Source organism: Rhamphochromis sp. 'chilingali', assembly GCF_963969265.1.
Source record: "Rhamphochromis sp. 'chilingali' genome assembly, chromosome: 5".
Lineage (NCBI taxonomy): Eukaryota > Metazoa > Chordata > Actinopteri > Cichliformes > Cichlidae > Rhamphochromis > Rhamphochromis sp. 'chilingali'.
In genome coordinates this window covers 10,947,821-10,967,598 of record NC_137932.1, presented here as the reverse complement: position 1 = coordinate 10,967,598, position 19,778 = coordinate 10,947,821, and the positions used below count along the sequence as shown (strand labels likewise).

At 39.2% G+C, this 19,778-nt stretch overlaps 2 protein-coding genes across 3 annotated transcripts; both read left to right on the top strand.

Moving 5' to 3' along the window:
• Positions 1 to 758: 758 nt before the first annotated feature.
• Positions 759 to 13,018, top strand: LOC308397416 (structural maintenance of chromosomes protein 6). 2 transcript variants are annotated; one of them, XM_080883333.1, is made up of 27 exons: positions 759 to 847; positions 1,279 to 1,410; positions 1,564 to 1,699; positions 2,125 to 2,230; positions 2,374 to 2,510; positions 2,719 to 2,780; positions 3,047 to 3,127; positions 3,906 to 4,007; positions 4,141 to 4,260; positions 4,374 to 4,472; positions 4,655 to 4,801; positions 5,143 to 5,231; positions 5,346 to 5,510; positions 5,658 to 5,836; positions 5,977 to 6,178; positions 6,676 to 6,790; positions 7,553 to 7,713; positions 7,844 to 7,979; positions 8,189 to 8,269; positions 8,808 to 8,978; positions 9,448 to 9,585; positions 9,717 to 9,862; positions 9,995 to 10,120; positions 11,213 to 11,318; positions 11,443 to 11,595; positions 11,799 to 11,896; positions 12,092 to 13,018. In XM_080883333.1, the coding sequence occupies exons 2-27, from the start codon at positions 1,297 to 1,299 to the stop codon at positions 12,186 to 12,188; spliced, it is 3,267 nt and encodes a 1,088-aa protein (XP_080739459.1). In that variant the 5' UTR covers positions 759 to 847; positions 1,279 to 1,296; the 3' UTR covers positions 12,189 to 13,018. The 2 variants fall into 2 exon arrangements, with proteins under 2 accessions (XP_080739459.1, XP_080739460.1); XM_080883334.1 differs by having other exon boundaries at positions 779 to 851.
• Positions 13,019 to 14,802: 1,784 nt separating this feature from the next.
• On the top strand, positions 14,803 to 19,103 carry LOC308397497 (required for drug-induced death protein 1-like). Its single transcript, XM_080883427.1, has 2 exons — positions 14,803 to 15,232; positions 17,997 to 19,103. Exons 1-2 carry the CDS (start codon positions 14,810 to 14,812, stop codon positions 18,132 to 18,134), a joined length of 561 nt encoding a protein of 186 aa, XP_080739553.1. The 5' UTR covers positions 14,803 to 14,809; the 3' UTR covers positions 18,135 to 19,103.
• Positions 19,104 to 19,778: the final 675 nt, after the last annotated feature.

The window sequence follows — 19,778 nt, the reverse complement described above, 5'->3', positions numbered from 1 at the left end:
TACACAGGGTGTTCCGAGTGGTGGTAGTGCACCTTGTCATGAGACAGAGTTCAGTACTTTGATACTTCCAGAATGCAACAGAGTGAACAGATGGTGGCTTGGATGAGAAGAGGCCTTGATGGTTTTGTAGACCTGAAGGTAGTGAAGGTAGCAGGGTGTTGGCGGTCCTCTGTGCTGATTAAATGAAAATGAAAATTGTGTGGCCGTGAATTGGATGATGGGTGGATAAATGCTGCACATGACTGCAGGTTCCTACCCCAAATAACAGCCTAAAGAGTGTTGTGATATTAACGTCTACAATGAGTGGAACCAGGCAAATACAAAGAACTGAAGAGACAAAAAAGAGCTATATGCGAGTTCATTTGACAATAATATTTAATTAGAAAATGCTCGTTGCATTCAATTCTAGTAAATGTGTGTTTAAATACAGACATTTCCACCGGAGAATCATCCGAGTACAGTAAAATAATCATCTGACACACACACAAACAGCAGGAGCTTTCCGCATGCTACGACTGCGAAAGGAAAGGGTACAACTAAAGCATTAGTACAATTAAAGCACAACTACAGCACTAATTCGTTGTTACTTAAAGAATTAATCTGGCAACTGTTTGTTTGTTTCATTTAATTTATTCTTACACGTTGCTTCTCTTTAACTCTCTTCTTCATTGTTAAAGTCTATAATATTTCATTTTCTTTATTTTTTACTTTTTTTTAAATAGCTGTTCAGATTTCTCGATCTCGCGTATTCCCGCGAGATTTCAAAGCGGATAGCGGGCGCGAATTCGATAGCCGGTCTGGTGGTCGTTCCCATCAGTTGCGTCGGAGAGTGTGAGGGTACCGCAAGGTAGGTCAGTTGTCACTCCGCAAAATACCATACCTGCGCTTCCAGTTACTTAAGGCGGCACAAAACTAACCCGCAGCAAACTCGACTCACGTTTGGATAGACAGTCGTTGACTTTCTTTTTAGCATGTAGCCTTAGTTAGCCAGCTAAGCTAGTCCTGTAACGTGTGTAACTAAACTTAATTAAGCTACTAATGTCGCGGTTTAAACTGCAGGCAATGCTTTAAAACTCATATCCGTTAACTAGCAGCCGACGTGACGGCAGAATTTAGATGGAGAGCTGATTCGACAGTTTAAATAGATGTCTGACTGTGCTAGTAGTTTTATATGTGTATCAGGTTTCTTTCACTCTGTCGCTTTCTATTATTACTTCTTCTTCTTCTTCTTCTTCTTCTTCTTCTTCTTCTTCTTCTTCTTCTTTTTACCGTTAAAAGCAACACGGGGTGTCTACGATGTCTAAAAGGAAGGGCACCTCCGTCAATGAAAATCCCAACAAGAGATCCAGATCGGTGAATGAAAGTGAAAATGCTGCTGACAGTGACCAGGAAGATCCCATTCTGAGTAATGTACGTCTGCCGTGCAGTGAAGCACGCTAGTTTTGTTTGATTTCCAGTTTTTGTTTAATTTCACCCTCGTGTATTTACTTATTTCTTAAATAATTCTCTGAGAATGCAAAGGATAGAGGCTCACAGTGTGGATACTTGTTACTTTGTGTGCAGTTGCAGTGTGGTGCGGAGGTGGTGAGTGATGCTGGGATTGTAGAAAGTATCACTCTGAAGAATTTTATGTGCCACTCGCTCCTTGGCCCGTTTACCTTTGGTTCCAATGTCAACTTTGTTGTTGGCAACAACGGAAGTAAGTGCACTATCTTATCTGGCAGATCGGAGATGTAACGAGGCTTCTGAATCCCCCTCGTTTCATGCCAATGCAGGCTGCAACCCTATATTTACATTTTGGCCAAAATGTCTCTATTGTGTGCTGTAATTATCATGTAAAGGCTTCTATCATTGCTGAAAATAGTTGAAAAATTATTAACTAATAATTACTAGTTAATCACTTTGGTTTAGTGAGATCTTGTTGCTTTCTCAGTGCTGGTGCTTTCTGTTGCACATGTCTGCAAATGTCATTATTTATATGGTGTTATTAGTGGTTTGAAGTTGTTTCGGTGCATTTATAAAATGTGAAGTGGAAACTCAGTGGCTGTTATTATCGTCCATAAATCTTTGTTTATTACAGTGTCCTGTCTGTTCAGTTTTTGTGTGCCAATTGTTTTGTGACAGGTGGAAAGAGCGCCGTTTTGACAGCTCTCATAGTTGCCTTAGGCGGGAATGCCCAGGCTACAAATAGAGGATCATCCCTCAGGGGTTTTGTGAAGGAAGGAGAAAGGTGATTTCACAATAATTTTTTTATCCGTCACGCACTATCTGTTATCTTATTTTGTGATGAGAGAGCACATCATAAATGTGAAAAGTAATTACAAATAACAAACGCAAGTATCTGACCCTTGATGTGCATTTCTGTCTCCTCAGTTCAGCTGATGTTTCCATCACATTGCGTAATAAAGGAAGGGATGCTTACAAACCAGAGGTGTATGGGTCGGCTATTATTCTAGATCTAAGGATAACTCGGGACGGACTGAGAACATATAAGCTGAGAAGTAAATCAGGTAAAAATGCGAAGGAGTTTGTAAATTTAGATATTGCAGCAAACTATTTGCAGTAAATTCTCCATAAGTATATTTATAATTGTCCATTGATTTAAAATAAGAACAGAAAGAACAAAGATGAGTCATTTAATGGAGTCTGGAAAATCGTCAGTGAGAGTAAAGTGAATGTTCACAATGTTTTTCTTTTTGTTTTTTCTCTCTCTTACAGGTCAGCTAATCTCAACCAAAAAGGAAGAACTTGTCTCTATTCTGGATAATTTCAATATTCAGGTATGAGAGATGCAGGTCTTCTTTCATGTAACTCAGAGATGCTCTACCGCCAACTTTCAGCCAACTCTGTTTTTGTCCTTCACACATTGATGTTCTGGTTAAACTGCACTTTTGACTATGCTGTGATTTTAGCTGTATTTATCTGTACAATTTCAACATTTGAGCTGAAACTTAAGCAACAAATTGTGGGGCCATGTCAGTTGTTAAAGGGTGTCACGTGAACCTGTGTTACTGTCATGCTTATTAATGTGTTTTCTCTCCCAAAGGTCAACAATCCTGTATCAGTTCTCACTCAGGAAATGAGCAAGTACTTCCTACATTCTAAAGGAGAGGGGGACAAGTACAAGGTTAGTTCAGAGTACTTGCATGTTTAAGCCACACAGCAGCATTGGGTGGACAGTTTGCTACACCGTGAAACGTGTTTCTTTATGGTACCTATGAAAATGATTGTCAGTCAAGGCAATTAAGTTTGTGCCTATTTGTAGGGCTTCTGGTGTGGCCAGTACATATAAAACCAACCGGCAGGCCAACACTCTGTTTCATCTGCCAGTCATTGTTTCCAAATGCAAATATTTGTTTGGAAATTGCGGGGGCGGGGGTGTGGACAAAATAGCTTTTCTATTTCACCTCTCTTATTCTCCACACAGACTCTTTACCTGCATGTAACAAAAGACTGCCCAAATGTGTTTGGTTAGTAGCTTCTAGCAACAAAAACCCTCTTCTTTGATTCGAATCTAATGCCAATAAGAGTTTAGATTTAGCATGGAAGAGATTTGGTATAGATGTTGTTCTGGTACATTTGGAATTTCTGATCACATATATACATATCTAATGATGCTGTCACCAGCCTCATCTGCAGTTTTGTTTTGATTGGTAAAATGGCAAACCATATACAAACTTCAGTTGCTTATGTATACAGGACCTTATATATTCCCCTTGCTATAAGAGCTGTGTAACACCCACATTTCTTATCCGTAGGATAATAAAGGTTTATTCTATTCTATACCAGCTTGATCATCTTGTTAGCCTGCTCCCTAACTTGCAGCACAATCTCCTTGTTTGAATTTGTTAACTGTTAACTATAAATAAGCCCCGGTTGTTTTTAATCTATTTTTCTCTCTGCAGTTTTTTATGAAAGCCACCCAGTTGGAGCAGATGAGAGAGGACTTTATCTACATCAAAACCACTAAGCATCTCACAGAGGATAAAGTTGAGCAACACAGTGAAGTATGTATTTGTGTCGCTGAAATGGGCAGTAGTGATATTATTACATTTCTTGAATTTAAACCCTTTTATTTGGATTGCACAGCTAAGTTTTGTTTTAAAGCATCTTTTAATATTCATTTGTGGTCATTCCTAGTGCTTGAAAGACCTAAAACGGAAGTACCTGGAGAAGGAGGACCGTTACAGGAGCCTGGCTTCACTTGATGAAATGAACACCAAACTGGAGGAGTTGCAGAAGCAGATGGCTTGGGCTTTGGTGAGATCATTTTCCTCCAACTTCCCGCAATTTTCCAGTATTTCCCTTTCCCTATTTAGTTAAGATCACTTGTTTAAATTTTAATTCCTGTACAAATATGTTAAATGTTGCAGGTGACTGAGATGGAGAAGGACTTAGAGCCAATGAAGGAGAAGCTGCAGGCAGACAGACGATCCACAGAGAAATATGACGACAAGGTGAACGAATGGAAGGTATGAAACTTCTTCGGTAGTAACCCTGAAATCAACATATAACACATCTCAAATGTTAATAATTCTTTTAGAATTAACACAAATTACTACTAATTAAGTAATTGCTACTTCAGTTTTATGGCTCAGACTTTTGGACTGTTCATTCTGTAACCTTTTAACCCTAAACCTTTTTGATCATGCAGAATAAGGTCGATGAAGCAGAGAAAAAGTACAAACAGGTCCAGGAACAGCTAGAGAGGATCACACAGCAAGTCCAGGAGCTTCAACCTAAATGTGCTGAGCTCAAGACTGAGTCGCAGAAACGCAACAACCTTTTAAAATCCAGCGAGGTGAGAGTTGAGTGCACTAACCGCAGCATATGGTGGATTTCTGACAGTCGGCTCGTTCACTTTTTACAAGTACTTAATGATTTTATGTAGCAAGTCTGAGGCTTAGTTTATAGTGCTGAGCAGTGTCTAAGTGCATTTGTGTTCCTCAGCAGATGCAGTGGCTTTCCATCATCTGATGTGTTTTTTTGTTTGTTTGTTTGTCGTCATCAGTATAGGAGCGCTGCATCACCATTCTGTCATATAATTAATTCAAAATTAGTTTTAAAAAATGACTGTTATCTTTGTGATGCTTGTACGTCAACTTGTGAATATTTAACTCTTCATTTACGTGTGCACATCAGGTCACAGTCCACAGATGCAAAGCCAACCTGAGAGACTTGGAAAAGGACAAAACTCAGCTGATGTCGAGGATAAAAGATCTCAAGCTGAGGTTTTGTGTCATCTTATTTAGTTGTCTTCTGCATTAAATTGAGGTTGAAAAGTTATTTATTCTGTTTTGGCTCGCCTGTGCTTTATTTCATCACACCCCTTTTCTTACCTCTAGCATCAGTCAGAAAACGGGAGCAGAGAGCAAAGCCAGAGCAGAAAGGATCGAGCAGATCCAGACTGAGCTGGAAAACCTGAAGCATCAGATCTCTACACTGGGCCAACAGATTGACCAGTATCAGCATGCCATCAGTCGCGCCAAAGAAGAACAAGGAAAAATGAGGTAAAACAATGCACCAAAGGAAAATCATTGTACATGCAATAACCAATAATTGCTGATTCTAGGGTAGCTTAAAGGAATGTATTTGCAGTTTCTAATTGAAGCTATTCTCTAGAAATGACTGTATTTTGCCCCCCTGTTTGTTTTCAGGAGAGAGCAGGAGGTTCTCCAGAGGTCCATTGAAGCCAACAGGAGGAATCTGCAGACAATGGAGAGCAGTCGGTCCAATCGGCTGCGGCGTTTTGGAGAGCAGATGCCTGCGCTGCTAAACGCCATTCAGGAATCTCACAGAAGAGGCCATTTCAAGCACAGACCTCGAGGACCGTTGGGTAAGACCTGGTTATGCACAGAAAGTGTAGCATGTGCCCACCCCCCCCCCCCCCCCCCCACCCCCCCCCCAAAGTGCGCAACCACAGTGCAAAATGTGTGGCAACAAAAAAACACTTCTAACTTTCCTTCTCTTTTACAGGTTACCTAATTAGTCTGAAGGACCCAGAGCTCGCACTGGCCGTAGAAGTATGTCTTAAAGGCCAGCTGCTGGCCTTCACATGTGATAACTATGAAGATGAGAAGGTTCTGCAGGGCCTCATGGCCAAAATGTTTCAAGGAGGTCGCAGACCTGCTATCATAACTAGCAATTTCATCTCACAAGTTCATGATACAAGAAGAAAGTGAGTATAGAGGTTTAATTATATATATATAAAATAGTTGTGCAAAGTACAATTAATACAACAAGTATTCAGTTAGAAGGTATCCTTCTTCAGAGTGAGTGTTAGTGCATCTCAAATGTTGTAACTTTTTTCTTTTGGAAAATATTATGTAATGTAATGTAATGTGCATGTGTTAGTCCCCATAGGGAAATAGTTCCTCTGCATTTAACCCATTCACCCAGTGAAGCAGTGGGCAGCCACCAATGCAGCGCCCGGGGAGCAGTGTGTAGGGACGGTACCTCGCTCAGGGGTACCTCAGGGTAGCCGTTCAGTGGAGTCGAACCCCCGACCTTCCGATCATGGGGCCACCACTCTACATACTGAGCTATCCCTGCCCAATTTATCATACATACATATATTATGTATGATAAAGATTTTCTTTATGTAGCTTATTACTTAATTATTACAAAATATCTGAAAAAATGAATCGAAATTAGTTTTGATGTGTTTTGTGTCAGGGCTGTCAGTCATCCGAACTACCCCTCCGTGCTTCAGGCTCTAGAAATTGAGGACCCAGTTGTGGCCAACTGTCTGATCGATCAGAAGGGCATAGAGAGCATTCTGCTCATTAAGGTAAAGCATAACTTTTTTTCAACACAAGATGCTTGATGGTAGCCATAGTTGCACATTGAGTGGTTAGACATGTCTTTTTTTATATGATGCAATGTGTAAAGTAAGCCATATATTAGATAAAGTATACTGTAAATGAACTGAAGGGCCTTAAGCATGTGAACAAACCATAATGAATCAGCTGTTTAGGTCTATTAAGCTTATCCCTGATCTGATCTTCTCTACAACCTGAATGGCTATTACATCAAAGTTTTATACCTGCCAAAGTCAGCTTATTGTGTACACAGCTACCTGTACATTTGCCGAACAGTGCCTGAAAGTTTATTTGTTTATTTGCCTGACCGAGTCTCCTGAATGTTGCCTGAATTTTTGCTTTAATGAAAATGATCCAAGTCAAGGAATCTAATTCAATTCAATTCAATTTTATTTATATAGCACCAAATCACAACAAAAGTCGCCTCAAGGCGCTTCATAGGTACAGGAATAGGAATCTGACCTTTTGCACAGTGGAGTCAGTGTGGTTATGGTCACAAATCTGCCTAAACCTCAGCTGCTGGGTCAGAAATATGGCAGAGACCTATAATGTTTTTGAAAGCTTCTTAATATTTACTATATCTATTTTTTATTCAAATTTGTATAAGAATATTTGACAGATTCTTTATGTGGAGTCAGACTTTGGATACCATAGAAGAGATGTCTGCTCCTTACCTTCTGAACTCTGTGTTCAGACTTCATGTCATATTTACATGTTTTCCTTGTTGATAGAATCGAACAGAAGCTCGGAGAGTGATGCAGAGCAAAAATCCTCCTGCGAACTGCATCCATGCTTTCTCTAAGGATGGAGATCAGATCTTTACTAACCGGAGTTATGCTGCTGAGCAGACTAGAGCCAACTATCTCTCAGGAGATGTTGAGGAGGAGATCAGGTATATGTCTGACTTGTACACATGAAAACTCGTATTTTATTCTCTGTCTTTAGACTTTAAACTTGTGCTTTAAATGTTCTGTCCACGTCTCTCCATTTTCGCCTCTCCTTGTCTCTTTGATTCCTCTCAGACACTTACAGAGGGAGTTGGAAAACCAGAAAGGTCAAGCATCACGCTTCCAGCAGCAGATGAGAAAGTTGGATGACGACGTCAAGGAAAATGAAGGCCTACTAAGAAGAGCCCATCAAGAGCAAAAGACCATTAAAGTTAGTGGTATTTTCTGAAGGGCAGATAAGAATACTAATAGAATTTGTATTTTCAGTTTTAATATTTTAATATAATCATATTTGGGGTTTAAAGCATATTAGTCATTCATTTCACTTACTTTGATATACTTTATCCATTAGAAAGAGAACAAAGTGTTCTGATATCATATGAAATGAATTTGCTAACAAAGTCTGTGTGTTTGTTTTAGGACAAGGCCACAAAGTTGCAGCTAGAGCTCACAGATCTACAAAATGTTGAAGAGCCTCAGTCAGAGGACCTCAGGCCCCTGGTCTGTAAAGAACACCATGTATTTTTCCATCTGTATAAAAAGATGCACACTTGTACTGGACTTAGAGCTGGCTATATCCCACAAATTGGGATGCTGTGTAAAATTTAAAAGCAGAATGCAGTGGTTTGAAAATCCCATTAACCCATATTTTGTTCACAATAGAACATAGAAAATAAATTGTCCAGCTTTAATTCTGAGAACAAAATCATAGAAACCGAATTAATTTTATGTTTATCCATCTGTTTTGTAGTACCGCTTACTTTTCCAGCCATTTTTTCCCCCATCCCAACTTGTTTTAAGACCTGTGTCTGCTTTCAAATTGAAAATGAGCTAATGTTTTTCCTGAAAAGTAGAATGTCTCTTTAAACATTCGATCTGTTTTCTGTGATTTTTATGAGATTTACAAATAGAAGAATTCTCTTTTTATTTACACTATAAGCATTGTCCCAGCTTATTTTGGTTTAGAGTTTTTAAATATTGTACATAATGTCAACCAGATCTACTCTTATGATACACCATTATCTCTAATTTTCAACAGGAGGAGGATCTTCATGAGATTGTTACCAAGATCAAGTCCAAGCGAGTGGAGTTAGATGAGGGACTGGCCCAAATGGCCGACCTCAAGGGTTCTTATGAAAAGGCAGAGCAGGAATACAAGCAGCACAAAGAGCGCATTAACACTATCGCAGAGGAGGCTGACTCAGTCAAGGTAATATTGAAAGAAAGACCCAGTGTGAGAACCTTTGTTTTTCAGTTGCTAAATTCTTGACTTATAAGGTATCAGGTCAATCAAATGAAGTAACTTTCAGTAGATATATGGGGGGGACAACTTTTTAATGTTGCAATCTTGTAGTGACACTATGTGCTATTCTTTTATTTGAGACAGTTGGCAGTAAAGTCAAGAAATAAGGTGAAAACAGGATATCAAACGTGATCTAAATGATTTTTTTCCTGTGTACGTACTGCTAAATGTGACTTGTAGTCTACAGTGCATTCAGTGATCAGTAAGATTGGTAAGGACATTGTGTCAATGCAACTACCTAACATTATATCAACCCTGATAATTTGGTGTGATTCTAACTCTTTGTGTGTTGGCCATGCCAGCCCACCGTGCCCTGTCTCCGAGTTGGTGTTTGTCTGTTTTTACCGAATTCTTTATTTGCTTTCTCTTAATACAGGAGGATCTCAGTAAAACTGACCAGGAGGTGATAAAATGCAAACATCACAAGAAACACTATGATGAGAAACGCAGTGCCCATCTCCACAACATTCAAACTCTTGAAGGCAACCTTAAAAGCAAAGAGAAGGAGTACGAGGTATGAGTATCAGAAAAGCACTTTGTATACAATGTATCTGCTTTAGTTTTAGGAGTTAAATAGCACTGTCTCTTGAAGTTTTGCCTGTATTTAGCAGCTAAAATATTGGTTTGTTTTGCTCTGTGACTCAGATGTCAGTGGCCAAAGCCAAAGAGATTTGTCTGGAACGTGTGGAGAGCCGTCGGTCAGCCAGGAGCCTGGACAGCGAGATCAGTCGTCTCAAGCTTAAGATCACTTCACAGAAGGAACAACAGGGAGACCGTGAGGAGATTGTGAGGTATTGGATCCTCACGGTGTATTACTGACATGATTTCAGTGATGTTTCTGTGAGGTGTTGAATGTACACGCATTTTAAACTGATGTCCTTCCTTGACGCCAAATATGAATTGATTTCCTTTTCCACTTACAGGCAGTACCACGAGGCTCTGGAGAGCTACAAGAACATGACACAGCAAATGAAGAACCTCAACAGCTTCATCAAAAGCCTCGACAGTGTTATGAACCACAGACTTCAGGCTTATGCTGAGCTCAGGAGGTAAGTGGTGAATTCATAGTTTGCTGTTTGTATTTTGCAGTGATGTACTTACCTGTGCAATAAAGTAAAAGAGAGTAAATAGTTACATCTGTAATCCAGGTAATAATTATTAAATTATTAAGACTGTGGCTTCTGAATCGGAACTTTTTTTGTCTAGTTATAGACCGAGTGACTAGTCAGATTTTTAAAACAAATGTTAGCTTAACAGTCCAGACAGCACATGTGCAAATCTGTTCAAATGAAGGTATTTTGGCCTGATGCTTTTTTAAACCTCACTTTAAATTACATGAATATATAAACATAAAACACTGAATCTTTGAAATCAAATTCAAAGCATTGCCCACATATGTGTACTTAAAAGGAGCTCATGCTAATGACCCTCCAGTTAGCCCCTGCACTACAAAATGATAGAACAAGATATTAAAACAAAACAACAGCCTAGAGGTTTTTGGGGTCTTTTTCTGTGTAAAATATCTCACCCGTCTCATGCCCACCATGTAAGTTTTTCCACTAATAAGCACAGATTTAAATATCAGTTCAACAGTCACAAACATCTTGCTGTTTCCTATCATTTGATGATGGGTCAGTATAGTTGCTCCACACAAACACTTGGATTTGGATGAGTGGAAGAAAAGAAATGGATGAATCCCGCACTAATGGACAACATTAATTTTAATGCATCAAAAAAGTCGCCTTGATTGGCGAGCTATCGCTATTGACTGTGACCATGACATCGTTGTTCATTGGCAGATAAGAACTCATCACACATATCACAAACTTTCCCCAAAAGGGTGCGCTGCTTCACACACAGGTTTAGCTAGTCACGAGCATTAGTTACTTTCAGGTTTCATCTTCTCTCCTAGCTTAATCACAGACACTGCATGTTTATTTGGATCGATCAAATTGAATTTTTAATTCTTCAAAACCTGGACTTGTAGTTCTAGTAGCTTTAGTACCATATTTGACAACAATTTGTTAAATACTCCTACAGGTCCCTCTGAAGTCTATACGTAAAGTTCTATTTTTTATATTTATATTTTTAAGATTGCGGTTATATGATTACTTTTCTCTCTCTCTCTCTTGGTATCATAGGTTCCTGTCAGCCCGCTGTAAATACTACTTTGATAGCATGTTAGCCCAGAGAGGCTACAGTGGAAGTATGATCTTTGATCACAAGAACGAAACCCTCTCCATTTCCGTAAGCCTTTTTTTCATTCATCAGTAAGAGGCCACTACAGCCTCAGATTTATATTAAAGTGCCTAAAGGTTTTTGATTATTATTATTTAAACAGAGACTCATTATTCTTATGATAACTTTGTAGGTGCAGCCAGGCCAAGGAAACAAGGCTGACTTGAGTGACATGCGCTTGCTGTCCGGAGGGGAGCGCTCTTTCTCCACTGTTTGTTTTGTCCTCTCTCTATGGGCGATCACAGAGGCGCCTTTCCGCTGTCTTGATGAGTTTGATGTTTACATGGTAATACAATAGTTTTCGTTCGCATTATATTTATGTTTAGATTGCGGGTGCATGCATATTGCAAACTGAGATAATCATCAGTAAAAACAACAAACGATAAGGAGACAGAGAATATGCAACACTTCGTTATAGTTGCAAAACTGTCCCACTGGGTTTGGCCCCATTTAAAGATAACATTGGCTTTGGGTGTTCTCTTTAAATAGGACATGGTGAACAGAAGGATATCCATGGACATGATGCTGAAGGTGGCTGCCAGTCAGCGCTACAGACAGTTCATTTTCTTAACCCCACAGAACATGAGGTAACCACTGACACAACCTCTGTGTGTTTATATACAGCATTTGTGTGCTACAGCAGCTAGACCACCCAGATGTGATTTATTGACTTGGTCGTTGTAGACTAAGCCACTGTAGGGTAAAGGTCGTGTGACTTCAATGCGCTGCTTGGTTTCAGTATTCACATCATAATTTTTTATTTATTTTTATTTTATGTTAAGTTCCCTTCCAGAAAGCAAAATCATCCGCATCCTCCGCCTCAAAGATCCAGACCGGGGCCAGAGAAATACGCAGAGAAGTGAAGACGAGGACCAGTAATATTGCTAGCTCTGTTTAACATGATAAAACCTTAAAGTGCCTCTGAAACACTGATGCCAGCTTTTCGGAAATGTTTGTAATATTGAAGGCCTTCAGCCGCAAGTTAGTTACTTCTCAGCTAAACTTCGGTTTTGAGAAGCCTCAGCTTTGTTCATGTAAACAAAAATAACTGTTCAGTGTGCTGTTTGTCAAAGATTTTGTTCTCTAATACTGGATTCAGACAGTAATAAAAATGTTGTATGTTCAGATAAGTACAGTTACAGGGAAGGAGTGTTTTTATACCCACAAGAAAAAATAACCGTTAACGGACTTGAAAACGGGCACATTGGAGGAGTAAATGGGGTCATCGTAAGCGCGGGTTGAGTTTCTTTAAATTCAGTTCAAAATTGGTTTATTTTGTTTTAAGTGTAGCCTCATGGAGTCTTTTTCCACCTCAGGTTTGTCTAATGCAAGTAAGTGTATTAAGGTGCTGCTGAAGAAACCTAAAACACAGTTGTGACACCAAAATTTTGAGCATATTTTTGTTTTTTTTAAGTATAGTCTTTATAAAGGTTTCTTTGACTGTCTTACGTTATACTATCTCATTTACTGTGCTAGTGCTGTCCTGAAGGTTACAGGGGTTGTGTGGTAGTTTGGCTGTGGCACAAAGCAAGGGGTGATATAGGGCACCCGTTGGTTATTGTAATTGGCCTATGTTATGTATATTGTTATATTTATTAACTGATATGTTTCCCAGTACTTATTAAAAGAATTTAAGGGTAATCCCTCATCCCCACTGACATTTCAACCTGTTGCTCACTGATAATTATAATTAAAGATAATTTTATAAATCTGTTTCAGAAAACGGCTTTTTTTTTTTTTTTTGTTCTTCATGATCATCTCATGAATGCAATATTTAGGGACACCTTGAATTTTGGGCAGAGGTAGTTGTCAGCAAAGGTTTAAGGTCACTGCAGTGGATCATCTGCCTTCACACCACGTGTCAGCATGTCCTCCGTGCCAAATTCCCGTCTCCGAACACATCTTCCTCTTCTATTCGTCCTTTGACTTCAGGCAGCTTACAGTTTAAAAAATAAATTATGGGTGAAGAAACATTAGTTGGTTATTGTGTGCAAAGTTCAATGAATCTTTCCCTCTGGGAGGATTGTTGTCATGGAGCAACAGACATCTTCCTGTTGTATTAACTCATTGGTCCTTCATGCCGGATGAGCTAAAACTTTTTCACATTATTCTGATTTTGGGTGGGGGGATGCAATGGTATTATGAGCATAGACGTTATAAAAGATGGATCTACATGGGTGAAATCATTGAGCTGAATGCTGTTGCTTTCTTCATCAGTTCATTCGCAAAAAAACTGATAATTACAATTCAGTCGATCCAAAATTGACTCTGTTAAATTGAGCGTTTCTGCAGGATATTGCTCCCTTATCCTGTGCCTATTAAAAATAATTCTGGTTTAAGTCACTTCTGCTGTGGCTTCACTTCTCATTCCATCTTTATGAGTGTGGACATAAATGCACGATGATGGCACATTTATGTTAGCTGGTTGTCCAGCAAAGGAGTAAAACTGAGAGGCAGTAACTAGTTTTTCCTTACTCTACCACAGTGCTATTTAAAACAGGGATCTGAACAGACATATTAATCAGAAAGATTTTGAAACACATTTCTCTAACTTCTTGCTAAAATTTTTTTTCATGTTTATATTGACAGTTTAAGTTTGTAAAACTATACAGGCTCATCACCTTGTACATTTTGAACATACAGTATGAGGTCAAATTGCTTGTATTTATAAAAACATCCAACCATTTTCTATCGTTTCTCTAGTTCAGGGTTGAAGGAGCTTTTCCCGGCTACCATGAGGAAAAAGCCAGGATACAGCCTGAACAGATAACTATTGATGCTCACTTTCACACACACTTTCACAGTGTAAAACTGCCACTTAACCTAACCCATGCATGCAAACTACACGTCTGTGTTGGTTCTCTCTAGGTACTCCGGCTTCCTACCACAGACATGCATTTAGTGGGGTTAAGCTATTTTGATGAATCTAATGTGTCCATAGGTCTAAATTGTCTTATTGTCCATAGGTGTGAATTTGATTGCAAATGGTTGTCTGTCTGTTTTAGCCCTGCGTTAGATTGATGACCTGTTCAGGGTGTAGCCTGCCTCTTGCCTCTTATGTTAGCTGGGATAGGCTCCAGCGCCCCTGCAACCCTGACAAGGATAAGCAGAAGAGTATGAATGAATGGATGTTGCGCACATATAAACAGTACTGAGAGAAAACAGAAAAAAATGACTCTCTTTAAAATGCTATAAGCTATTTTTAAGACAGTCTAAAGAAACAGCTTAGAGATGCAATGCTCCAAGCTGGACTAGAGTGGGAAACCCTGTTACCCTTAGCTCTGAACTAAACCTAAACTAAGAAAAGTGCAGATAAAAGGTAGTTTATTGATTTGCACTTTGCTCTGCGGTAAACTATTCAGTGTACTTCATTAAAATATTCCAACTGAAACCCTGTGACCTATTGAGGTCAGCCTAATGAGGAGGAAGGATTTGCACCTTTAAGGGCTCTGAGCCAGATCCCAGCACACAAGGCGGTCCAGTGGAATGCACTTCCACTCATGCACATAACGTCTGCTGACAACAAACCTGACCTCCTGAGGAATCTGGTGCCTTTCTTCCCCCCTCCTTACATCTCAGAGAACTGCAACAATCGGGTAAACATGAAGCCCAAGTCTCTTCCATCCAGGCTGTTTCAGAGAGATTCACCTGCAACAGCATCAGGCCAGAGTCCCAGCAGAAGTGCAGCAAAGTATGAGCGGCATGTGGACTGCGTTGATCACCCAGAGCTGCTGGATCCATCTTTGTCCAACGACGGGCAGCAAACAGCTGACAGCAACAGGCAACACGAGAAGTGCCACAGAGAAACACTTTTCACCTTCCTGCCAGAGAGGTACGAGCCACTGGTGGATGATGAGGCGAAAGCCAAGGCAAAAGAAGAGAAGAAGAAAAAGAAGAAGGAAAACTACAAAAAAGTCAAGAAGGTTTGTGTATTTTTATTTTTACACATTTTTTTTCTAACAGTGCAATTTTCCAAATCCAAGTTTAAAGTTGCAAATTCACTGTGTGTATCCAGCCTAATGACAGTTTTTCTCCAAATTTTTTTTCTTCTTCATAGAGTCAGTGTGGGTAAGTTGAAATGCTTTCAGTATGAAATCAATCAGCTGCAATCAAATTATTTTAATTTATTTGATCAAGGTTTAAACAACTCTTAATAAAACAGTTCTCAGCATTACTGTGTAAAGTATCTTGAGATTAAGATGCTCCAACGTAAATAATCACAACAAGCTTTTTATCATAGGTAAGATTAAAGGCTGATATGATGACGCACATATTTTAGAGGCCTTTCCTTTGGCAAATAGGACTAACTTCTGGGTTATCAGAGATTATTCTCTCTAGAGATCTTTTATAGCTTCATATGTGTCAGCCGTGTGGCGACACGTGCACCGAGGTGGACAACAGTTCAGGCTAACACAATAGAGCTCAGGACATGCTGTTCAAAGGAGTTTCCCACTTCCTGTATGAAGGCAGCCTGCACTCAAACTTCTCAGCGTTCGCATTCTCAGTTCAAGTGCATGTCTGTATTTAACCCTGTGCACATCTACAGTCAGTTTACTAAGCAGAGAGGTTTATAACCATACCACGTGAGTGATAGGAAAGCAACAATTTTACAACAACCTTATCTCATGACCTGAACATAACATGTGCACACGCACAAACAAACAAACTCAAAACATAAGAGTCCATGAATCAACTTCCAAAGAGCAAATTCCCAAATTCTTTATTAATGGGGAGTCATGTCTTCTTTTAAGTAACATTAAAATATAATGATGTGGTGAACTCAAGAGAAAACTTACACTGTTCAAACTTTTGTCTTTTCTTGTAGTTCTGGTTTGGGTAAGTTGAAAATAATCTCTGCCTCCATCTTTTTTTCACTTAAAAAAATATGTGATCAATGAGCCTTAAACTAATGATTCAGTCTGTCAGGGCTCTGTGCGCGGGCAGGTGGAAATGTGGATCCAAATGCAGGACTCCGAGACGAAATGTAACTAAAACCACAGCTTTTATTGCTGGCATGAAACAAAAACCAAACCATGAAACCAAGCAGGAACACACAGGCAGGGTCTGAGGGTACGACGCGACATCGAGCATGGGAAAACACAGGGCTTAAATACACAGGGTAGTAATGGGGGAATGGGCCACAGAAGGGAGACACAGCTGGGGGAGATCAGGGCTAACGAGACGGGGGAAACAAAGCTGCACACACACTAACATAAGACAGACTTTCACAATAAAACAGGAAACATGAATCACAACTCAGAGACATGGACTCAACACAGAGAGACAGAAAAGGACACATGGAACTGAACTATACATGAAACCACAATTCCTAAAACATGGATAACAGAAACATGAAACTCTAATAATAATAATAATCATCACAACCACAAGAGAACAAGAAAACAATCCATGATGCAAAATTACACCAAAACATAATAAACTCAAAATACTGGGTCCAACGGACCCAGAACCGTGACACAGACATTCTGCTGTTTATTGAACAAAGGGCTAATAAATCTTTTGCAAGCTGATGATTCAAATTTAAATGACCAAAATGGCCAAGATCGCTTCTATAAATTGTCGTGAAATTATTAAGTCTCTCATCCTCACAGCATGCGCCCCACTTTCTTCATTTGTTTTTTAATGTTTATCATTACTTTCTACAATTATTGAATTGTTTATCATAATCATTATCATAATTATTTCCCATAAAGATACTTCTGGCTACTTCCTTTTTCACAAGGGGTCGCCACAGTGGGTAGATCCCCATGTTTGATTTGGAAGAGTTGTACACCGGATGTCCTTCCTCTATGGAAGCTTTTTTCACTACTGAAAAAATTGCCATCCATAAGTCAAATATTCGGGTTTATTATCTCAAAATTTCAATTTACTCAGAATTCTGTGTCAACAAGTTGAAATTTCAAGATGATAACTTGAATTTTTTCTTAGCTCTGCATGGCAAAAGGCCTAAAGAGATTTGTGTCTCCTCCCAGGAACAAACTGGGGACCTTTTGTTTGTTAGGCAAATGTATAAACCACTAGACCATGAGACAAAACAAACCCCAGCTGGAAATCTAGAGGCAGGAAACACAGCAAAGGCTTGTGGCTCCTTTTGGAAAGAACAAGTTGCTTTTTAACCAGTGCTCACGTGTGATTTATAAGGAAATGGAACGTGAGCTCTGTCTTTCTTGTAAACATTAATGTAGGCCAGGTAAATAAATCATAAATAAAAGGGTGCTCAGATTTTAGTGTGTTGTGGTTTTGTTACTGATTAATTTAAATTGCAGACTGTTGCATTCCCCAGTAAAACTTCTGACTTCCTGCATCCTCTGCAGCCAGTTATCTCTTTCCTGTCCAGAGAGTACAGAAGAGGAATGTGCTCACAGTGTGCCACTCTTCCTGCTGCGCCATTGTTCTAAAGCACGCACACTTAAATTATGTCCTAACTTCGATTTTCTGTTATTTTCACCTGCGTTTTGAAGAATCTCTGAGAACTGATGCAGCGTCTGAATACTGCGAAAGTAAAAATGATTATGACCTGTGTGGAAACAATCACATTTGTTACCGCTGCTTGTTTCTTTTCTTTCTTGCCTTCTCTGAATGAGTGGATTAGTCGATTTATAGATCATAAAAATGTGGTCAATGATAGGTGGATTTATTAAGTCATTTTTCCAATTTATCTTTCAGAATGTCGGCAAGGCGCTGCGTTCCACATGGAAGTGTTTGATGCTTGGTCTCTATAGCTTTGCTCTCGGATACTCCACTCCCATCACGGTGGCTGCTACTTTTGTCCCTGACTTTCACCCGAGCAGGAACAGGACCTGATTCGAGCTCTGTCGATCTCCTCCACTTTGTTTTCATACTATATATACCAGTAACTCGCAGACTCTTACCAAAGACTTTAAAAATGTGAATAATGATTGTGCAATTCAGATTACATTTTCAAATTCCCTGCTTTTGCAGATCTTACAAGATCTACTGCATGGTCATATTTGCAGAAATATGCAAGATCATAAAATCTTATTAAGTATTAGGTTAAATACTGAAAACACTTGTTTTTAAATCAAGTGTCTGCATGTGTTCAAAGGGATTATGTGGGCATGTGGAAACTATAGCAGGGCAGCAATAACAGGAATATTCACCGTAGCTGCAGGTGAGGTGAGTCAAGCCAGAGACCTCTTTAAGGGATTTGCAAGCAGGAAAGACTCAACAAGGAGGTGATTATCAGTAATACTGGAAGAGCAAGTAAACAGAAAGGAACCGGCCCAGTCCTTTTCTGGGTGGCACAACTTAGGTGCTTTTTGGTGTACAAATTCTGCTGTGAAACTAAACTTAACAAACACAAAATGAAATAAGACTGAAACCAAAAATGAAAACTAACAAAATAAATATTTTTTTTACTTTCAAAACTAGTAGTAATAGTTTTAATAGTTAAAATCTTTTTTGCAAATTTGAGAACACAAGTATGAGGAGGTTTATCATTTTGGGTGTTTTGGTGGGTGGTGGGCGGCTACATGACTTTTACGGTCAAAAGCCTTTACAAAAACAGAAAGCTAACTAAATAAGATACAATTTTAAAAAAACAACAACAAATTAAATAAACTAATATAAATTAAAAAACAAAAATAGAACTTTGCTGTAAATACTGTAATGTGACGCCCAAGATTTGAAGAATTCTCTGCTTGGAACAAAATATTCTGACTTTTAAGATATTTTTAAAGATGTGTGTAGATTTGATCATTTGTAAATTATTAATTATTCATGATGTTTGTACTTTTGATTAAAATAAAGCATTACTAGGAATGCATCTGAAGAGAAATTGACGTTTTTATTATTATTACTACTATTATTAGAGTGAACTCATTTTAACAAACATAACACATTCACGTGTTGATTTAATAATTCATGAATAACAACTTTGGCAGTTTGGGAGTTCGCCTTGTAATCGGAAGTTTGCTGGTTCGAGCCCCGGCTTGGACAGTCTCGGTCGTTGTGTCCTTGGGCAAGACACTTCACCCGTTGCCTACTGGTGGTGGTCAGAGGGCCCGGTGGCGCCAGTGTCCGGCAGCCTCGCCTCTGTCAGTGCTCCCCAGGGTGGCTGTGGCTACTATGTAGCTTGCCATCACCAGTGTGTGAATGTGTGTGTGAATGGGTGGATGACTGGATGTGTAAAGCGCTTTGGGGTCCTTAGGGACTAGTAAAGCGCTATACAAATACAGGCCATTTACCATTTTACTAAAAAACAACTAGAATTAATTAATTATTAGAACATTTTCATAACAACTGTATGTTCTATTTTTAAAAAGACAAATTCTTAGAGACTTTACAGAAGAATCCACCATCAGCCCAGATACCGTTTTCTTCTCCACAAGTCTCATGGACTCAGGCGCTGCATTTCCCACAGCTACTCCACTCCTCAGTGGCCTCTGGGTCACTTTTGTCTCAATAGACTGCGTTACATGCTTTGAA

Excerpts from the sequence above, each read along its gene's own strand:
- LOC308397416 (XM_080883333.1), top strand. The coding sequence starts at position 1,297 with ATGTCTAAAAGGAAGGGCACCTCCGTCAATGAAAATCCCAACAAGAGA. Across the intron at positions 5,511-5,657 it reads GAAGAACAAGGAAAAATGAG|GAGAGAGCAGGAGGTTCTCC; the intron begins GTAAAACAATGC and ends GTTTGTTTTCAG. Across the intron at positions 11,897-12,091 it reads TTAACCCCACAGAACATGAG|TTCCCTTCCAGAAAGCAAAA; the intron begins GTAACCACTGAC and ends TTTTATGTTAAG.
- LOC308397497 (XM_080883427.1), top strand. The coding sequence starts at position 14,810 with ATGCACATAACGTCTGCTGACAACAAACCTGACCTCCTGAGGAATCTG. Across the intron at positions 15,233-17,996 it reads ACTACAAAAAAGTCAAGAAG|AATGTCGGCAAGGCGCTGCG; the intron begins GTTTGTGTATTT and ends TTTATCTTTCAG.